General features: G+C 34.1%; 1 protein-coding gene across 8 annotated transcripts in view; it reads right to left on the bottom strand.

Moving 5' to 3' along the window:
• Positions 1 to 2686, bottom strand: part of LOC107716838 (ATP-dependent 6-phosphofructokinase, platelet type-like) — a 38158-nt gene extending 35472 nt beyond the window's left edge. For all 8 annotated transcript variants that reach the window (XM_016523617.1, XM_016523899.1, XM_016523470.1 and 5 more), the window contains exons 1-3: positions 2613 to 2686; positions 1780 to 1857; positions 1440 to 1629 (exon numbers count right to left, since the gene is read on the bottom strand). In XM_016523617.1, coding sequence (XP_016379103.1) covers positions 1440 to 1629; positions 1780 to 1857; positions 2613 to 2684 — 340 coding nt within the window. In that variant the 5' untranslated portion in view covers positions 2685 to 2686. The remainder of the gene's footprint in view (positions 1 to 1439; positions 1630 to 1779; positions 1858 to 2612) is intronic.
• Between the last annotated feature and the right edge of the window lie 14507 nt (positions 2687 to 17193).

Genomic DNA, 17193 nt, shown 5'->3' with positions numbered 1-17193 from the left:
CGATTTTATCATGATTCTTTGTCATGTTGGTTTTACTATTTTGCAAGTTGTCTGAGCAGCACAGCCAAACTATTCTCCCTATTTCAAAAACAAAGCCTTTATAGGGTATAAAATAAATAAAATAAAAAAGAATGACTGACATTTAGGCCAAATTGGGCGAAGATAAAACAATTGTCACTTTGTTATTTTTGTTATTAAAAAATAAGAACAAAGATCCACATTACAAACACACATTACATACACAAAACAAACAATGCTTTATTTTTCAGATATAGTAGGTTTATTTAGCAGTTCAAGAAACTGAATGAACAATCACCCAAAAATGACAATTCTGTCCTTTACTCTCTCTCAAGTTGTTTTCAAGTTATTTTGAAGAATGCGGGTAACCAAACAGTTGCTGGTCCCCAGTGACTTCCAGAATATTGTTTTCCCCTACTATCAAACTCAATGGGGACCAGCAACTGTTTGGATACCCACATTCTTCAAAATATTTTCTACAGGTTAATACATGAGAGTGGGTTTCTTCTTTAAATTATAAAAAGTTAAAATATGAATGGTATTATAATGTTATACTAAAACTAAAATTAAAATAATGGGAAAAACCCTTAAGATAACATGTAGAAAGAAAAACACACATCTTAAGCACGCAGAATAAGTGGACTTTGAACGCTTACGTAATTGTGGCATCCATAATTGTAATCGCGATTAGAAATTCGATTAATTGTGCAGCCTTAGAGTAAATAATGACAGAATTTTCATTTTTGGGTGAACTATCCCTTTAATGACAAGCGGCAGCATGTTTAGTACTATTAAAGTGACTGCTGTTTATATGTAAACCTTGTGTGTTTTTGACAGTATTAGCACAATCAGACGTGAAAGATAACTTCGTCCAGTAATCAGGTGCTGTGTGACAGGCTTTTTAGTGTGCGCGTGCTTCAGGTGTATGCGCTCAGAAAAAGCGCATGTCAGAACAGCACGCGAATTACATGTTTAACCGGCAAGGCTTTAAAGCACATGCAAATAATGTACTTTTATGATTGAGAATAAGTGCCGTGTCCCGTGAGTGTAACTCTACTGCTGAGTTAACATTTGATGTGAATGTATGTGGCATTGTACAGTATATTGAATGTGCACGATTCTACGATATTTCTTCTAAAGCAGATCGTGGAGACATTTTAATCATCCGCGATCAAAAATCGTGATATCACACACCCCTATTTGCATATCCTCCTGCTCTGCTTGATCTTTATTTTTTGGCTAATTTAAGCCTAATTGAAATCCTAAAAAGTTCATGACCAATATTTTCAAAATTCTGATAAATTCAGGTAAAAGGTTTTGAACAAATAAAATGCTTTGTATGTAAATTTGCTTTGTAAATTTGTATGTAAATTTGTATGTAAACTTAATTTTATATCTATTGTGTCATCTGCAGCCCGTACCTTGCTGGACCAACTCTGCCAGCAAGTCACTCCACTCCTTTCTGAAGAGATTGGCCCCGGTCAAGCTGCCATCTCCACCAATCACGCACAGGTTAGTGATACCCCTCTGCACCAGGTTATGAGCAGCCTTCAGACGGCCCTCGTGCATACGGAAATCTTTGCATCGTGCGCTGCCGATTACAGTGCCGCCCTAGAACACAATCATACAAATTCATAAGCACTGCAAACACGAGATGGAAAAGCTATTTGAAAAGCCATGTAGTAACCGTAACCTTGCAACAGTGTAAGCATTGGTATGTATGAGTGCTTCGAGGGGCCGTATGCTTCTCATCACACTCACCATTTGCAGCATGCTGGACACACTCTCCCATGTCGCCTCCTTGATATTGTCGCCTCCATCCACCATACCTTGATATCCCTGTAAAACACACAAGCACAATATTAAAATTGCACCTCTTATCCTTGAATGACCTCTTAGTAACCAGAAATGAATTCAGGTAATCATGTGAACCAGCTTACGGAGATTGGCAGGCAATGCTCTGGCTTGGCAAAGGCATGGCTTTGTGTTTACAAAATGTTTCAACACAGCACAAGGTGAAGCGTGTCATTTCTGCACCACTAGCAAATGCTTGCCTTTGCCAACGCCTCAAACAAATTAAATGACACGCTTCACCTTTAAGAATGAGTGTGGAATCACGAGAAAATGGATGTGTGGGTTTCTTCACTGAAGCGGTTGCATAAAATCATAGTGGGTGAAGATATTCGGCCTATCACAGCCATACCTCTCTTCAAGCAGAGCTGAGATGCTATGTGATACTGATGGAAAAATCGTGTTTATATGAGACCAGATACATGGGGCTTTAATTCAAACCACTGTGGAAACACTTCTGCTATGCCAACAACTCTGAACTGGATTAATATTATTTACAATACATGACAACACTAAAATGCTTGTGTGCATTCATAATACTTCTAGTATTAACATTTCTATATTGGAAATGAGTGATTGGCCAATGGGAGAGAGTGAACACGACACTGAGAGCCGTTACACCCATATGTTATACGGCAATGTCTTATTAATGTTTACACATCATTATAAGTATATACATCATGTAAAGACATACCACTCTTCCAGTTTTATCGAAATTCTGTAGAAATGAACTAGAGACTGACCTCATGAACGAAGTACACTTTGGCTCCAACATATATTCCCATACGGACCACAGCCCGAACAGCAGCATTCATCCCTGCACGCAGAGGAACAACAGACAGATCATGTTATAGAAGGATATATGTAGCAAAATATTGGGAAAATACTGTTTGTTTGGGTTTGCACTTGATAATGTAATTGAAGGATTACTGCAACCCCACTGTGCAGCATATTATAAAAACTTGTAGGCCTCTCTGAAGGCCTGTCCTGCCATATTTGGTCAAATGTTGCCTCCTCCTATAATACCTCACTCATAGCTCTCTATGCTAATACTGGGTTAGAAATACTAGCTTTCTATCTCAATAAAAGTGCTATGTCCATAACATAAAAAAAAATGTTAAATTTGATTTGCTATAATTTTGCTAAATTTGCTCACTGAAAGCTACACTGCTTTTACTAGGCAACACATTGCAATTAACGGGGAAGGAATGAGTAAGAATGAGAAAAGCTGAACAGCTCTTTAAAAAAAACAAAAAAAAAAACACGTACACAGTTTCAGGATGAATATTGTAGGTGGTTAAATTTCAGCAGACAACTGTGTTGAAAGGACAGGTTACCCAAAAATGAAAATTAACTGTACGAATTTTTACTTCTGTGAAATACAGAAAAAGAGAACATTTGATAATTGATTTCCATACCCTCTTTTCCATGTAATTTCTACTGCAAAAACACTATAAAAGTAGTTCATACAACTGCATATATATTCGTTTTAAGTGTTCTGTGGGAGAAAGGAGATATTGGTTTGGAAGAATATTGCTTGCTGGTTTCTAGATGGTTGCTTACAAGCTCAAGTCAGTCTCTCTGATATGCGGGGTGGTAGATACAGTATTGTATGTCCCCCCCCCCCCATTTTATTGTTTGCCAGGCACATTGTTAAGTCTGTCAGATGTGTCAAGGTGAGAGATCTGCCCTACAGGCGCTGAAAAATTCAGTGTCACCGTGAGCTCAAGCTTTTGAGTCTGTCACTGTAAGTACTAATTGAATGAATTCATCTATAACATGTACATGTCGGGCATGTGCTGTTAGGTCAGTGAAATTACTAACATTGCATGTAAGTTACATCAGACAGAGTCACCACAGAAATGACACATTCCATCTATGGTGACTCATTAACTACTATGAAAATGTGAATGTTTTTTTTTTTGTCACACAGTAACCTACACTACAGTCCAAAACAAGAACATTTGCATTTCTCATAGGAGCTGCAGTGAAGTCCCTTGTGAAGGAGTACACTTTAGCATACAAAAGAGTAGCCTCTTACTTTTCTTTAATACTTTAAAGTAACACGTTTGATTTGACACTGTTAAAAAGTGCAATTTTAAGTGTATAGTCATGAAAGTGACTATACACTTTGACTGCTCTTGACCTATACACTTTGACCTTGACTGCTCCCCGGGCGCCGCAGCATAAATGGCTGCCCACTGCTCCGGGTGTGTGTTCACGGTGTGTGTGTGTGTTCACTGCTGTGTGTGTGCACTTCGGATGGGATAAATGCAGAGCACTAATTCCGAGTATGGGTCACCATACTTGGCCACATGTCACGTCACTCACTCACTTTTAAGAAAGTGTACTATATTTAAGTGGCACTTAAAGTCTGCATGAAATCAAAATGGACTTTTCCTTAAACACACCCCTCTAACTGTTAGTTTGATATGAGTGAGAGACAGAGAGGAGGAGCGCCAAAATAAAACCATGCCCTCTATTCAATATTCCGTTTCAGATGGAAATACGTCACTACACTGAAATAAAGTCGGCAGCAACTTCCGGTTCAGGCAGACTTTAAAGTGGCTTTTTATGTAATTAATAGTATATTATATGCAGAGCTGGGTAGTAACTGATTACATGTAATCTGGTTATGTAATCAGATTCCAAAAAGTACGTACTTGTAATTAGATTAAATTACATTTTAAAATACTTGTAATGCAGACTATAGTTACTTTTTTTATCGATTACATATTATTCACACAATAGCAATAAATTATTTATAATTTATTGATTTCCCCTAATTCCTCTTTTTCATGTACCTTTCTAAAATATTTTCTAAAATAAATATTTTAATAATTAAGTATAACATTATCATTTCAATATTGCATGTTCACGGTTCTCAGACATTGGTTAATGGTCACATGACATGCAGGTAAACACACATCTTTTTTAGTAAGTCTTTTATTTTGGTTGATGTAATTTTATTTATTTTAATTTTTTATGCTTTAATTATTAGCTTGTCATTAAAATCCTTTAGAAAGCCCAGTTTGGGAAACCTTGACCGAATGTTTAATGCACTCCATGTTGTTAATAACAACAACTGGAATACATTTTCTACTCTTTGTATTTTTATATCAGTATGGCACAAGATTGTCATTTAAATCAATGCGATAAATTAGTTAGGCCAAACGTAATCTAAAAGTATTCCAATTATATTACGTAAATAATGAATAAATTAAAGTCTGTATGAAACTGTGCCGGTTGGGGGACTCTGTCCTCCCCGCTAGCTCCTCTTCTCTCTTCAGCGGTCTCCTCCTGCGCGTCCTCTGCCGCGCCTCCTCCAATAATATCCAAGATCTGTGACTGACAGCTCTCTCAGCCAATGGCTGATCAGATCGCGCGTTCTTGTCGGAATCCGCGACGTTTCCGTGTAGGAAGATGATGGAGGCGGGACGATAAGTTTGCATTTGTCAAATATGGTCCGGCTTGTATTTCCGGAAACTGTGAGATGCCGTCAGAGAGCAAGTTGAAATTAAATTTACAGTAAGTTTATTTCTGTCATCAGTGAATGTGTGTGCTTTTAAGTACCGTACAAGTAAATGAGTTATTAAAATTAACTTTGCTGTTGTGCTGTTTGCATTTTAGTAGCTTTGCAACCGTTATTTTTATAGTAGCTATGCTGCCGTCTGTTGGTTTGTGTAAAACAACTGCAAGGAAATGCCATTGTTGAAGCATCATGCGGTCATTTTCAGACAATATGATTTCTTGAAAAGAATAAATGTGTCTAAGAATGGAAATCAAATTCTGATTTACACTAAATGAGCAAATGACACTGAACTTTTGAAATGATGTGTGCTTTAGATTTTTTTAAAGAGATTTAGATTTTTTTATTATTCAAAATATTTTTAGAATTATTCAAAGTATTTTACTTAAAACACAGAATGGTGATTGTATTAGTTTCTTTATTATGTTTGTTCAAGAACATTAACATTAGGTAGTGACATTGTAACATTAGGTAGCATTAGTACAAGTGGATACGAAGTTCATATCATAGACATACAGTAGCAAAGAAAACTCACATTTTAACAGTAATACATATAAATATTCAAGAATCCACATTCACAATAATCTCACATTTTGTGCGTTACAGTATTGCATTTCATAACAATTTTATTAGAAAAAAATCTATATTTCTACTACTACATATCGATCAAGATGATCTCACACAGAAGTAATCTGTTCACGACTCAATAAATCATGAATTTGAAACGTTTTGTATATAATGTGCATTTCTTAAAAATACATATGTCCATCGAGCTTATAAAACGGGATACCTTATTTGCAATAAAATATATGCATGCATAATAAAGTCTCTAACGCCGCCTTCTGACAGAGTGTTTCTCCAGCCTCTGAAGAACCTCCCTCACTTTTGAATTAATGATTTCCCATGCACACTGTGAGTGGGACTGTAAAAATAGAAATACATAGACATTAATATGGATAGATAGATAAATAGAAAGATAGACAGACTGATAAATACTTTAGGATCTTACCTTTTTCTTAAGAAAAGCTTCTAGTTTATTGAAGCATGTGGCCACAGGCTCATTTTCAGCATCGTCAGAGTGATGAACCTACCGAAAAAACACAGGCAACATGATTATCATGTTGATAATGAGCTGTGTGGCTGTATTATACCTTATAATAGCACATTTGTGATTCTTACACAGTTGCTCAGAGTATGATGGGTGTGATGAAGGGCCTCGATAAACGTCTGTGGGTTTGGATTCTTCTTGTACATTGTTTCTGTTTTCTTGACAATGTCGACCAGAAGGATTGCATTATGATCCACCTGTGAAGAGCAAAACATTAATCTTAGGTGTTTGTTTTTTTGTACTTTATATCAAACATCTTTTTATCAACATATGGAAGGAAGACAGATGTACAAACCCTATTGGCCAGGTGACGTAGATCACACAGACTGGCTTCTTCATAATCAAATGCACAATCATGAGATATCGCAGTGCCCTTTGAAAGCACAAAGCATATGTGTTTTATACAATTCATTGACTCATTCATTCATTCATTCGCTCAAATACATTAGTTACGAGTTATGTTGCTTTAAGAACATTTACCATTGAATTTAAAGACTGAATAAGATGTGCCCATTGTATGTGTCTTGCGCACTCCTTATGGGCTTCCAGCAGAGATATGAATGTGCAAATGATGGTGAATTTAATCCAGACCATTTTTTTTCTGAAATCATGGAATAAATCTTCATTAGTAAAAAAAAGTGAGAATCACACACACACACACACACACACACACACACATAAAGACATTTCTTTATTTAGACTATAATTAATCAGTTATAATTGTATCTGCTCCATTCTGTGTCATTTATATGCGTTTTGAAAAGTGGGGACATGGGGTAATGTCCTGAAAAGTCACCTTCTCATTGTAATACCTATGTCATACCCTTGTCATTATACAAATTGATGTCCTCATTTGTCACAAATATATATATATATATATATAACACATATATAACATTTGTTGTCAGAAGTTCTCACCTGTTTTCCAGTGAGTGTAGCTGAAGCTGAGATGCTGTGAGATGCTGATGTGACATTGTGCTTTGCCTTTTATACCTTGAGAAGTGACACCTGGCATTCCACACCTGTCAGGCTGGGTCAAAATGAAACAGGCCAGAAACACTGACCACACCTGTCAGGTAGGGTGAAAATGAAACATCTTTTTTTGTGATGCCCAATTTCTGGTATTCCTTGAGGAAGTTCCTGTCAGTGGAAAGCGTGGGGGCGTTTAACTGATACTGTGAGCGGCACATTAGAGCACTGTTGCAACTTTATCCATATTTAAATATGATTTCTGTTATTTTCCCTGATTATTTATTTTTTCAAAAAATGAAGTTGACATTTATTTACTTTCCTGCTTAGCAATGCTATGATTGAATAATGCGGAAAATACAACAAAAAGTAAAACTACATACAAGTATTAAAAACAGACACAAACCAAAACATGCACAGGAGTACAAAACAAGAAAAAAATAAGTTTATGTTTGTTAAACTCTAATACCAAGAGGAATGGTAGAACTGGCATAAAGTTTTGTGCTTGCTTTAATTGAGGTCACATTATTTTATTATTATTATTATTATTTTTTTAAGTATTTATTTATTTATTTATTTTAATTACAAAATGTTTTAAGAAACATCCAAATTTGTGGTAGGAAAGGTTATATATGCACATAGGCTGATGCATGCCATTGGTTTTTATGTACTATTGATATACTATTATAGTTTTTGTTAATATTTTAAATTAGATTTTATTTTTATATATTCTGTTGTCATTTTAATTTTAGTTAAAATTTTAATAAAATGTTTTGTGTTTTTGTTTTTATTAATTTTTGTATGTATGTGTATATAGTTTTAGTTTTTAGTTTTGGTTTATTCAGTTCAACTTCAACTAAATAAATGAGAAATTAACAATAGCTGATGCGTTACTATGAAATGTATAGTTTTGTTTGAACTACTTTCTAAAACTGAAAATTCAGTTATTATGGTATTTAAATAATTATTAAAAATGAACACGAAAATAGAATACAACACATAACGAGTACAAGAAGCAGAGAAGTATTACGAGAAAAAAAATCACCCTGCTGTAACGGAAAAGTATTATTTTATCAGAAGGATTAGATGCATTGTTCTGTTGCGGTTGAATTCTTTTCATTTTCCTCAGGCACTGAAGGTTCCCCAATCATGGCAACCTTGTGACGTGTTGTTATGGTGAAAGTTGCAAGTAGCTTATGCACTAGAAATGAAAGTGAAAGTGCTCTCACTGTTCATGCTGACACAAGAGTTTCACTTTAGTGGAACTAAACAGCAGTTGGTGGAGATGCGTATACAGCACATTTTTCTCTTAGCCTGTTGTACTTAATGGCCTCTTACAACATGCACCATGTGGTGAAACATATGCACAGCAAAGTGAAAAACATTCATTTTTAAGCAGATTATCAATAAACATTGTTTTGCACAATCAAAGCTTGCACAAAGTGGTTTAGGTCCATCATGGAAAACCTGAAAATATCAGGGAATTTGAGTGTTATTTCCAGGCGTAATCATAGAAATTAATAAAACTGTGTCTTCATTTCAGGCTGCACAGCAACAGAATGTGATTATTTTAATGGGGGGGGTGATTATTTTCTATACCCACTGTATCTATATAATTCTACTCATGAATGACTGGAAACTCATCAGTTAAAAAGCGTGGAAATTTTGCTAACCCATTGTTTACTTGAAACACAATTATCTATTTGCCTGGAAATGTGTTTGTGACAATGCTCAGATCTGATCCTCCATTATTGGAAAAGAAAACTGAAATCCATTGGGGACAACCGTTCAGAAAAACAGGCTCTTCTATGCAGAAGACAGCACTATATGGAATAAAGCCTGTCTCAACATGCACTGCAGAGCACCTTTCTTTGAAACCAGGAACAGATGTAATCTATTCATTCATCTACACTGGTGACGCAATTTTGACAGCAACATGTACGTTTTGATTTATTTAAAATGCTGAAAGTACATGTCATGGGGCTTGTTGAGGAGAGGAGAGGTGTGATATTACTGTAGGCATAATCACATCAGCAACCAGTTACATACATAGTAACACCCTAGCAACACTAAAAACACCCAGAACACCTTTGCAACTGCCGTTTTGCACAATCTAACGGCTAAAAGCTCTAACTCTCTACAGATCTTATGTGAAATTGTTATCTGACTAACACCCCGACTGTATTGATCCTCAGCTGCTGAGTGATTGGTCAGGATGACATTTATCACTCATGTTATTGATAGTTGTGTCCAGACTCCAGAGCAACCCCTGACTCTTGGAAATACGTTAATCTATCTACGTTTTTGCAAAACCTGAAATATGGCATATTTTGCTGCACTTTTCAGCTGCAGTGTCCACAAGAGGCGCTATAAGCAATATTATTGTTTCGCCTTTGTAGATGCGGGTTCATTAAACAGAGTGTCATGAAACAAAACAAACAAAAAAAATAAATAAATAAATAAAAAGTGGTGGATACAAAATGGTTGCAAAATTATATTTTGTGTTACTCGTAGCATGTTTCATGGCAGTTTTCTCTAAAACAGATACATGTGACTGTGGCAATGTTGTTTTTTGTAGGTTGTTGGACATATCACGGCAGTAAAGTCTTTATTCATCGATAATCTGGCCAATGTAATCATAATTTGTGTGAAAAAGAACAAAAGTTGTCGGTATTTTACTGACACTAATGTCATTTAAGCTTGACACTGCAGTGCAAAGTATATGTGGGTATAAGTGCATTTTTGCAGTTTTGCAGAAATGCAGGCCTTGAAAATAAGAAATAAATGAATCTTTCCTTTAGAACTGGTTACATTTTTTCAAATGTAGCATAAAAAAACTAGACAATTTTAACATATTGCATTCATATCTGTTGCGGGCTTTCACCATTATAATAAGCTAATTGACCAAAAGAACTAACTAACACACACACACATATATATATATATATATATATATGAGTTTTGAGGCCCCTGGTATTTAGATTTAATCAGATTTTATGTATGTATTTATTTATTTATTTATTATAACTTGTAATATGAATATTGTTAAGCAATTGAATTATAAATTAATGAAACAATTAATTATATAATTAAATAAAATATCTTATATGTAAAAATCACATTTATGTCCTAACCAGTATGCTTGTGGATCACAACATTTCCAGAACGTTTCAAACTGTTTAAATAAACTAAATTACCCATATGTTTTTTTTATTTTAGAAACATGCACCGTCTGTGGTTTCAGTTAAAGATCCCAGCAATGCATAGGAATTCTAAGCAATCGTTCAAGCACCGCAGAGATGTCAGTGTTTCGGGAAAGTGCAACAATTAATGTAAATCCTGAAACCCGTTGGGGCAGTAAAACACAGTATTTGTAAGAGATCTCAAAAACGACTTAATCAAAAGTGAAATTATCACATTAGTTTATGTGCAGAACTTCATTTTCTGAACTGATATTCAATAGAAATATTGTAAGTAAGATATGCAAATATATAATTCATGCTTAAAAACAGATGCTTTATTTACAATAATTAGGCCCGCATTGAATCTGTGTACAGTCAATAAAAAGCTGCTTCATCTTTAACAAACGATACAGAATATAAGTTTTGTTTCTAACAATGGATTGTAGGTAAATATCCACCTCATCCAGCGCTCTTTTCATTTATGAACTACAAGTACGCTTTAGCATACTTTTAAAAAGAGTAGGCTACTTATTACTAAAATAGCATACTTTAAAAGAATACTTAATTGTGAACTGAATGCAATGTTTTTAGAGACTGAACTGCACATAAATAGCAATTAAATGAAAATGTATTAGATTTAAAATTTATATTAAATGCAATTGAAGTTTTGAGTGTTATTTTACACAGGACTTAAGTACATCTTTATATGTAATTTCATTATTACTTCTGCTGTTTTTGAAATATGGTTAAAATGTACTGCTTTATGTACTGACAACCATTTTTAATAAACTAAAATATAATGTAATTTCTATAGAAAATTGTGTCAAGCATTTAAATGTTTGAAATTACACGTTGTGATGATGAAGTTGCAATTTATTACATTTAAAATACATTAACTTTAAAAGCAATATCAAATAACACACTACAGTTAACATTATAATCACGTGCTTTAGTATGTAAGTGTACTTATTGAAAGCATGACAGAAGATTATTAAAACATGATTTAAAATGCACTTTAAAGTAAACTGCACTTTTTAAAAGTGTATTTAAGTTATTTAAAAGTGTTACATTTTTATATATATATACTTTTAAAATTTTAACTGCACATATAATGCAATTAAGTGCACTTCTTCTTCACAAGAGGTTGTTATTTTTATATATCTTAGAATATATCCTGTTATGATGATTCAGTGAATAAGTGAATTGTCTGAATGAATCAAAGTGAATCGTAAACTCTTTCAGATTTACTTGCAATCTGTTTGACCAATTAGATCAAACGAATGTTTCATTCTTGAATTTGGCATCACTAGTTCTATTAAACAGCTAATAGCAAACACAAGACATGATTTCTGAAATATGATTAGAGAAAAGGATTCTCAAATCATTATACAGTAATCTAATAGACACGTTAGACTACACTAATATTACTGTAATGTCTTTTTTAAAAGGTTTCTCACTGTTTAGCTGATTCTGAGAAGCATTTGCAATTCATTTATAGCCCACGTAATAATTATACAATAATAATGTCATTTTATGAGCACATTTGACTAAAAATTACACCGGGAAATTCATTCCTATGGGATGCTCTGTGAAGCCTGTTAGAGTTAGCAACAGTAATTCAAGTAAAGGCTCATTTGGTAGTTGAAAGCATTATCTAGTTACTAACAGTCCATTTTCAGGGAGTTTCACATTCCTAAATGTATACAAGGGACAGTCCCGTGTAGAAGGCGTCTTGCTGGGCACAGTGCTGATAGGGGAATCCCAGCACATCTTAGCTGGAATCATCTCTCCAGGGTTCGAATGATAGCCTATAATATGCTAATTAACTATCATATAGTAGTGGTTCCCCATAGAAACTTTCAGGGAACAGCTCTTAAAAGAACATTTTTTTTCCCTTAGTGTGAATAATTTATAAATCAAAAAAAAAACTTTTTCCACTTTAAAGAACCTTTTGTGGAATAGAAGGGTTCTATGGATGTTAAAGGTTCTTCATGGAACAGAAATGACAATAAAAATCCTTTAATGTAGCTTTAGTGCTAACCACCTCATCACTTCTTCCTTTTTTTAATCTCAAAATCAGTTTGTCATTTCTCTCCTGTGTAGCAAATGAGGAAGCAAAAATTACAAACGGATGCTAATTGTCAATCATCTTTGACGATAGTGGTCCTGACAGAACTTTTGAAATAGTCTTAACAAATCTAAAAAAAAAAAGAAAAGAAAAGAAAAAGTAAAATTTTGACATGAATCAAAATGTGCAGATGAAATGGCAGACTGTTTATACCTTTGGATTCTGTAGGAATAAAAAGAGGTGAGATTCATGGCCTTCGGACAAAACAAAAGCTGTTTGCATATTTTAAAATTTACTTTACCTCATTTTTGTTAAACTTCATACCGAAGACACATGTGAAGGTTTGTAACTGTACGTCAATGTGTTCATAAATATTCAATTTTTCATCAAAATTCACAATGGCCGCAATGACATGAGAAAATTGAGTATTGTTCGATTTAGTATGTCACACCAAATCTAATGACGATCTTATGGTTTTTGACCAAGCTGTTTAGAGATTATAAGCAAAAATTTAACTTTTTTTTTTTTTTCATACGTCTTGACCAGTAGTTGGCGCTGTGCCACAGCTGTGTAAATACCCTCAGGTCATGCTTGTAATAACAGGTACCAAGTTTTGTCACAATATGCCAAAGCATCACATAGTTATAGCCTCACATCGCATGCTCTTTGTAGAATTTGTTGATGTGCTTTACAAGAATGGTTTGGTCTTCTGAAAGTCATTTAACTTTTTGCCAGCACGGTCTGAAGATGATCAGAAGCAGTTTTGATGAAAACCAGATACACGTTTGTGGACGTCTGTAAAAATAAATGTATACATGGCACCTCAGTGATAAAACATGACGATTTATTCACAGTGGACAAGCGAGTCCTGTGAACGTAGAACTGCTCATGTGGCCAGTCGCATGATTGTCTATAATAAGAATAAATTAATATCCTTTTGTATTATTTGATTATTTAAATCCCCTGTTTAAAAATAGGAAAATTAACACGCTTTAGTTGAAATGGTTTTCTGTCTTGCATTTTATCTCTCAAAATGATTTACATTTTTATGTATGTAATTGTAGGCCTGTATAATACATATTTTAAAATGTTATTGCATACCTGTTGCTTCCATAATAATGACCCATTTCAAATGTTTGTGCTTTTGTTCTTTTTCTTCTTAACAGCTCCCACTCGCTGTGGTGTAGCATTTTGTTCTAGTAAATACTTTCCAGCATTTAATTATTATATTTTTTTTTTCAGTAATAAATATGCATGCAAATTACAGCGAAGTACAACAGTTACCATACGGTTTTCGGCAGTGGTCAATAAGGATTTAAACAGTGCATTTTGAATCAATTTCTTCTTGTAAACTCAGAGATTTGGATTCGGACGGCAATTAAATTACCACATGACCTTGGTGTCTGTAAAAAAAAAAAAGTAGGTAATTCGGCTGAGGATTTTTATGAGGGTGGTGGGAGAAAAGAACCGACATTCTGGATTCAGACAGCAATAAAATCGCAGACAAACCCCTGTAAATATTGAAAATTGCTTAAGTCCCCAGGAGAAACAATTACCGTCTGAATCAGGATTAAGGGTTCAATAGACTTATCACAAGCTAAAGAATCACAGGAATTTGGTTTCTTGCCTTTATGGATCAAAAGTTATTAGCATAAACATGAGGATAAACAAATTTGGACAGTTGGTGGCGCTAGAGGTTTTGAGTTAGAGACTCCAAATTTGCGGTGGTTAATGTTGAGACTGTCCTCTATCTCTGTGCCAAATTTCACATCTTTGCTGCAAGCGGTTTTATGAGCCTTCATAAACTGCAATGGCAGAAAAAGAAGTAATTGAGATTTCGTAAAAAACTTTAGGTAAGACTTTAGTTTAGGGACCAGTTCTCACTATTAACTAGTTGCTTATTAGCACATATTAATGGCTTATTCTGCAAGACCATATTTTAGATCCCTTATCTTATACCTAAACAGCGACCTAACTAACCATTTTTACACAAAACATTAAATTAAATTAAATTAAACACCCTCACGATTATTCATGGCTTTATAAAATTTAGAATCAACCAAATTTGTGCCTTTACAAGCTCTTTAAACACTAAAAGTACTTCTTGTCCTGTTTTATTTTCAGTCATGTTTTTGACTCACTACAAAATTTAAAAGTTGACTTTTCATTCTAATTGAAAAAGTGTACTTTGGTCAACAAAGAAAACACTTGAAAGAAAACACTTCCCTGAAGATGATGAAGAAGAAAACAAAACAAAAAATGAAGAAGAAGAAGAAGAAGAAAAGTTTTCTAATTGAAAAAGTGTACCTTGGTCCAAAAATAAAACTGTTAAAAGAGAGTACTTCCCCGAAGAAGAAGCAGTTGCAAAAGAAGAAGTAGGATAAAAATTACAAGTAGAAACAGAAGAATTGAAAAAAAAAAAGATTTCTGATTGAAAAAGTGTACTTTGTTCCAAAAATAAAACTCTTAAAAGAGAGCACTTTTCCAAAGAAGAACAAGAAGCAGCAGAAGAAGAAGAAGCAGTTGCAAAAGAAGTAGAAAAAATACAAGTAGAAATCAGAAGAAGAATTGAAATTTTTTTTTGAAAAGGAGCAGAAGAAGCATAATAATTGAAAAAAGTTTTCTAATTGAAAAAGCGTACTTTTCCAAAATTAAAACTCTTAAAAGAGAGCACTTTTTCAAACAAGAAGAAGAAGAAGAAGCAGTTGCAAAATAAGTAGAAGAAAAAAATACAAGTAGAAGCAGAAGAAAACTAACGGACACAATAGGTGCCTTTGCACTCTGTTCTTCTAAAAGAGAAAGCGTTGAGACAGCAGAGATTGACATGTAGTCGTGTCTCATCACTCGTTTAGCACTACATCATCTATCACACACACTGTAATGGCAGGTGCTTTTTTATTCAGCTGATCATGTGTTGCAAGCCATTTAATACGCTCAATGATTCATGTGTTTTCTGCAGACACTAGGACAATCTTTCTGCTTACTCTTTCCTTTTGCTGTAATGGAGAATACAGCAGCTGCAAACACTGAAAAACACTGTTCACTCAAATGCAATCTCCCTTAAGCCAATACATGTTGCACTTCACAAATAAGGTAAAAATTTATGATGCAGTGTAATTTAACATTTGTTTGGCTAATGAGCAGCGCCCCCATTGACCAGCCAACCGCAGGAACTTGCTGGTCCATTAAATAAACTATTAGTCCACGCTAATAAGAATCATATTACTGCTGCTTGGGTGTCTGATAGGAAGACAATGAGCTGCTGCTTATTTTCACATGGAAAGCTCACAGATCTGTGCTTAATGTGGCAGATGAAGACGGCCAGTAGACGACAGGCATGCGTGAGGCAGACAGTTCTCATTAATGACCTGCAGATTTTGTGTTTGTACTCACATTCTCTTATTTATTTTATTTATTTAACAGTAAATGGATCATGACATTCATTTAATAGCAGTAAATTAGATAAACAACACATGAATACAGACTAAATGCATTGTTAATGGTTTAATATGATCACTCAAAAATTCACCTGCAAGAATTCTGTCTCTTCAAGATGTAGATTGATGATAGCGGAGAGTTTATAAAGTGAACATTTCATTTTAAATAGTTCTTTATTAAAAAATCAATATATATTGTTTAAAATTTGTTCTTAATAAGGATACCGTAAGATTTTTAAGATATTTTTGAAAGAGTCTCTTCTGCTCACCAAGGCTGCATTTATTTGATCAAAAATGCACAAAACAGTACTATTTGTGAAATATGATCACAAATTAAAATAAGTGTTTTCTATTGTAATATATTTTAAAATGCCATTTATTCCTGTGATGCAAAGCAGAATTTTCAGCATCATTACGCCAGTCTTCAGTGTCACATGATCTTTCAGAAATCATTCTAATATGCTGATTTGTCAAAAAAAAAATAAATAAAATAAAATAAAAATAAATCTGATTCGATCTGACATTAACATTTTTGTAGAAAAAGAAGAAAATAAAAGAAATGTGGACTTTTGAATGGTTTGTGTGTATAATCAAAACTTCAGCATATATCAAATCTATTCTTTATTTAATAATACAGACATTATTGTTCATAGTGAATACCATTATTACAAAGCAACTGGGCTAATTTTGCTAGGTTTAAATAAAACACCATATACATTTATAAAACTGAAGGCAAAAATTATTTTGACATTTAGTAACAAAGTTAGGAGACTTTATACATTCACTAAACATCATTTTGACACCAAAATGGTAAATGAATGCATTGCAATTAGCACTGTGTATCCTGTATGTCATGTAACAGTGTGACCAGAAGAGGGCAGCAATGACACACAGAAAACACTTCTGCTCTCACTGTGTCCCCCCCAATGCCATTAGACACAAAGAGCAGCATGGGAGTTCACTAATAGATTCAAAGTTCCTTCCCAGACTAGAATAATTGAAAAGGCTGACTACAATGCCTGTGACAAAAT

This window comes from Sinocyclocheilus rhinocerous, unplaced genomic scaffold (assembly GCF_001515625.1).
Source record: "Sinocyclocheilus rhinocerous isolate Xijiao unplaced genomic scaffold, SAMN03320098_v1.1 scaffold1422, whole genome shotgun sequence".
Lineage (NCBI taxonomy): Eukaryota > Metazoa > Chordata > Actinopteri > Cypriniformes > Cyprinidae > Sinocyclocheilus > Sinocyclocheilus rhinocerous.
Note: the sequence above shows the minus strand (reverse complement) of the source record. Positions and strands in the feature narration are given on the sequence as shown.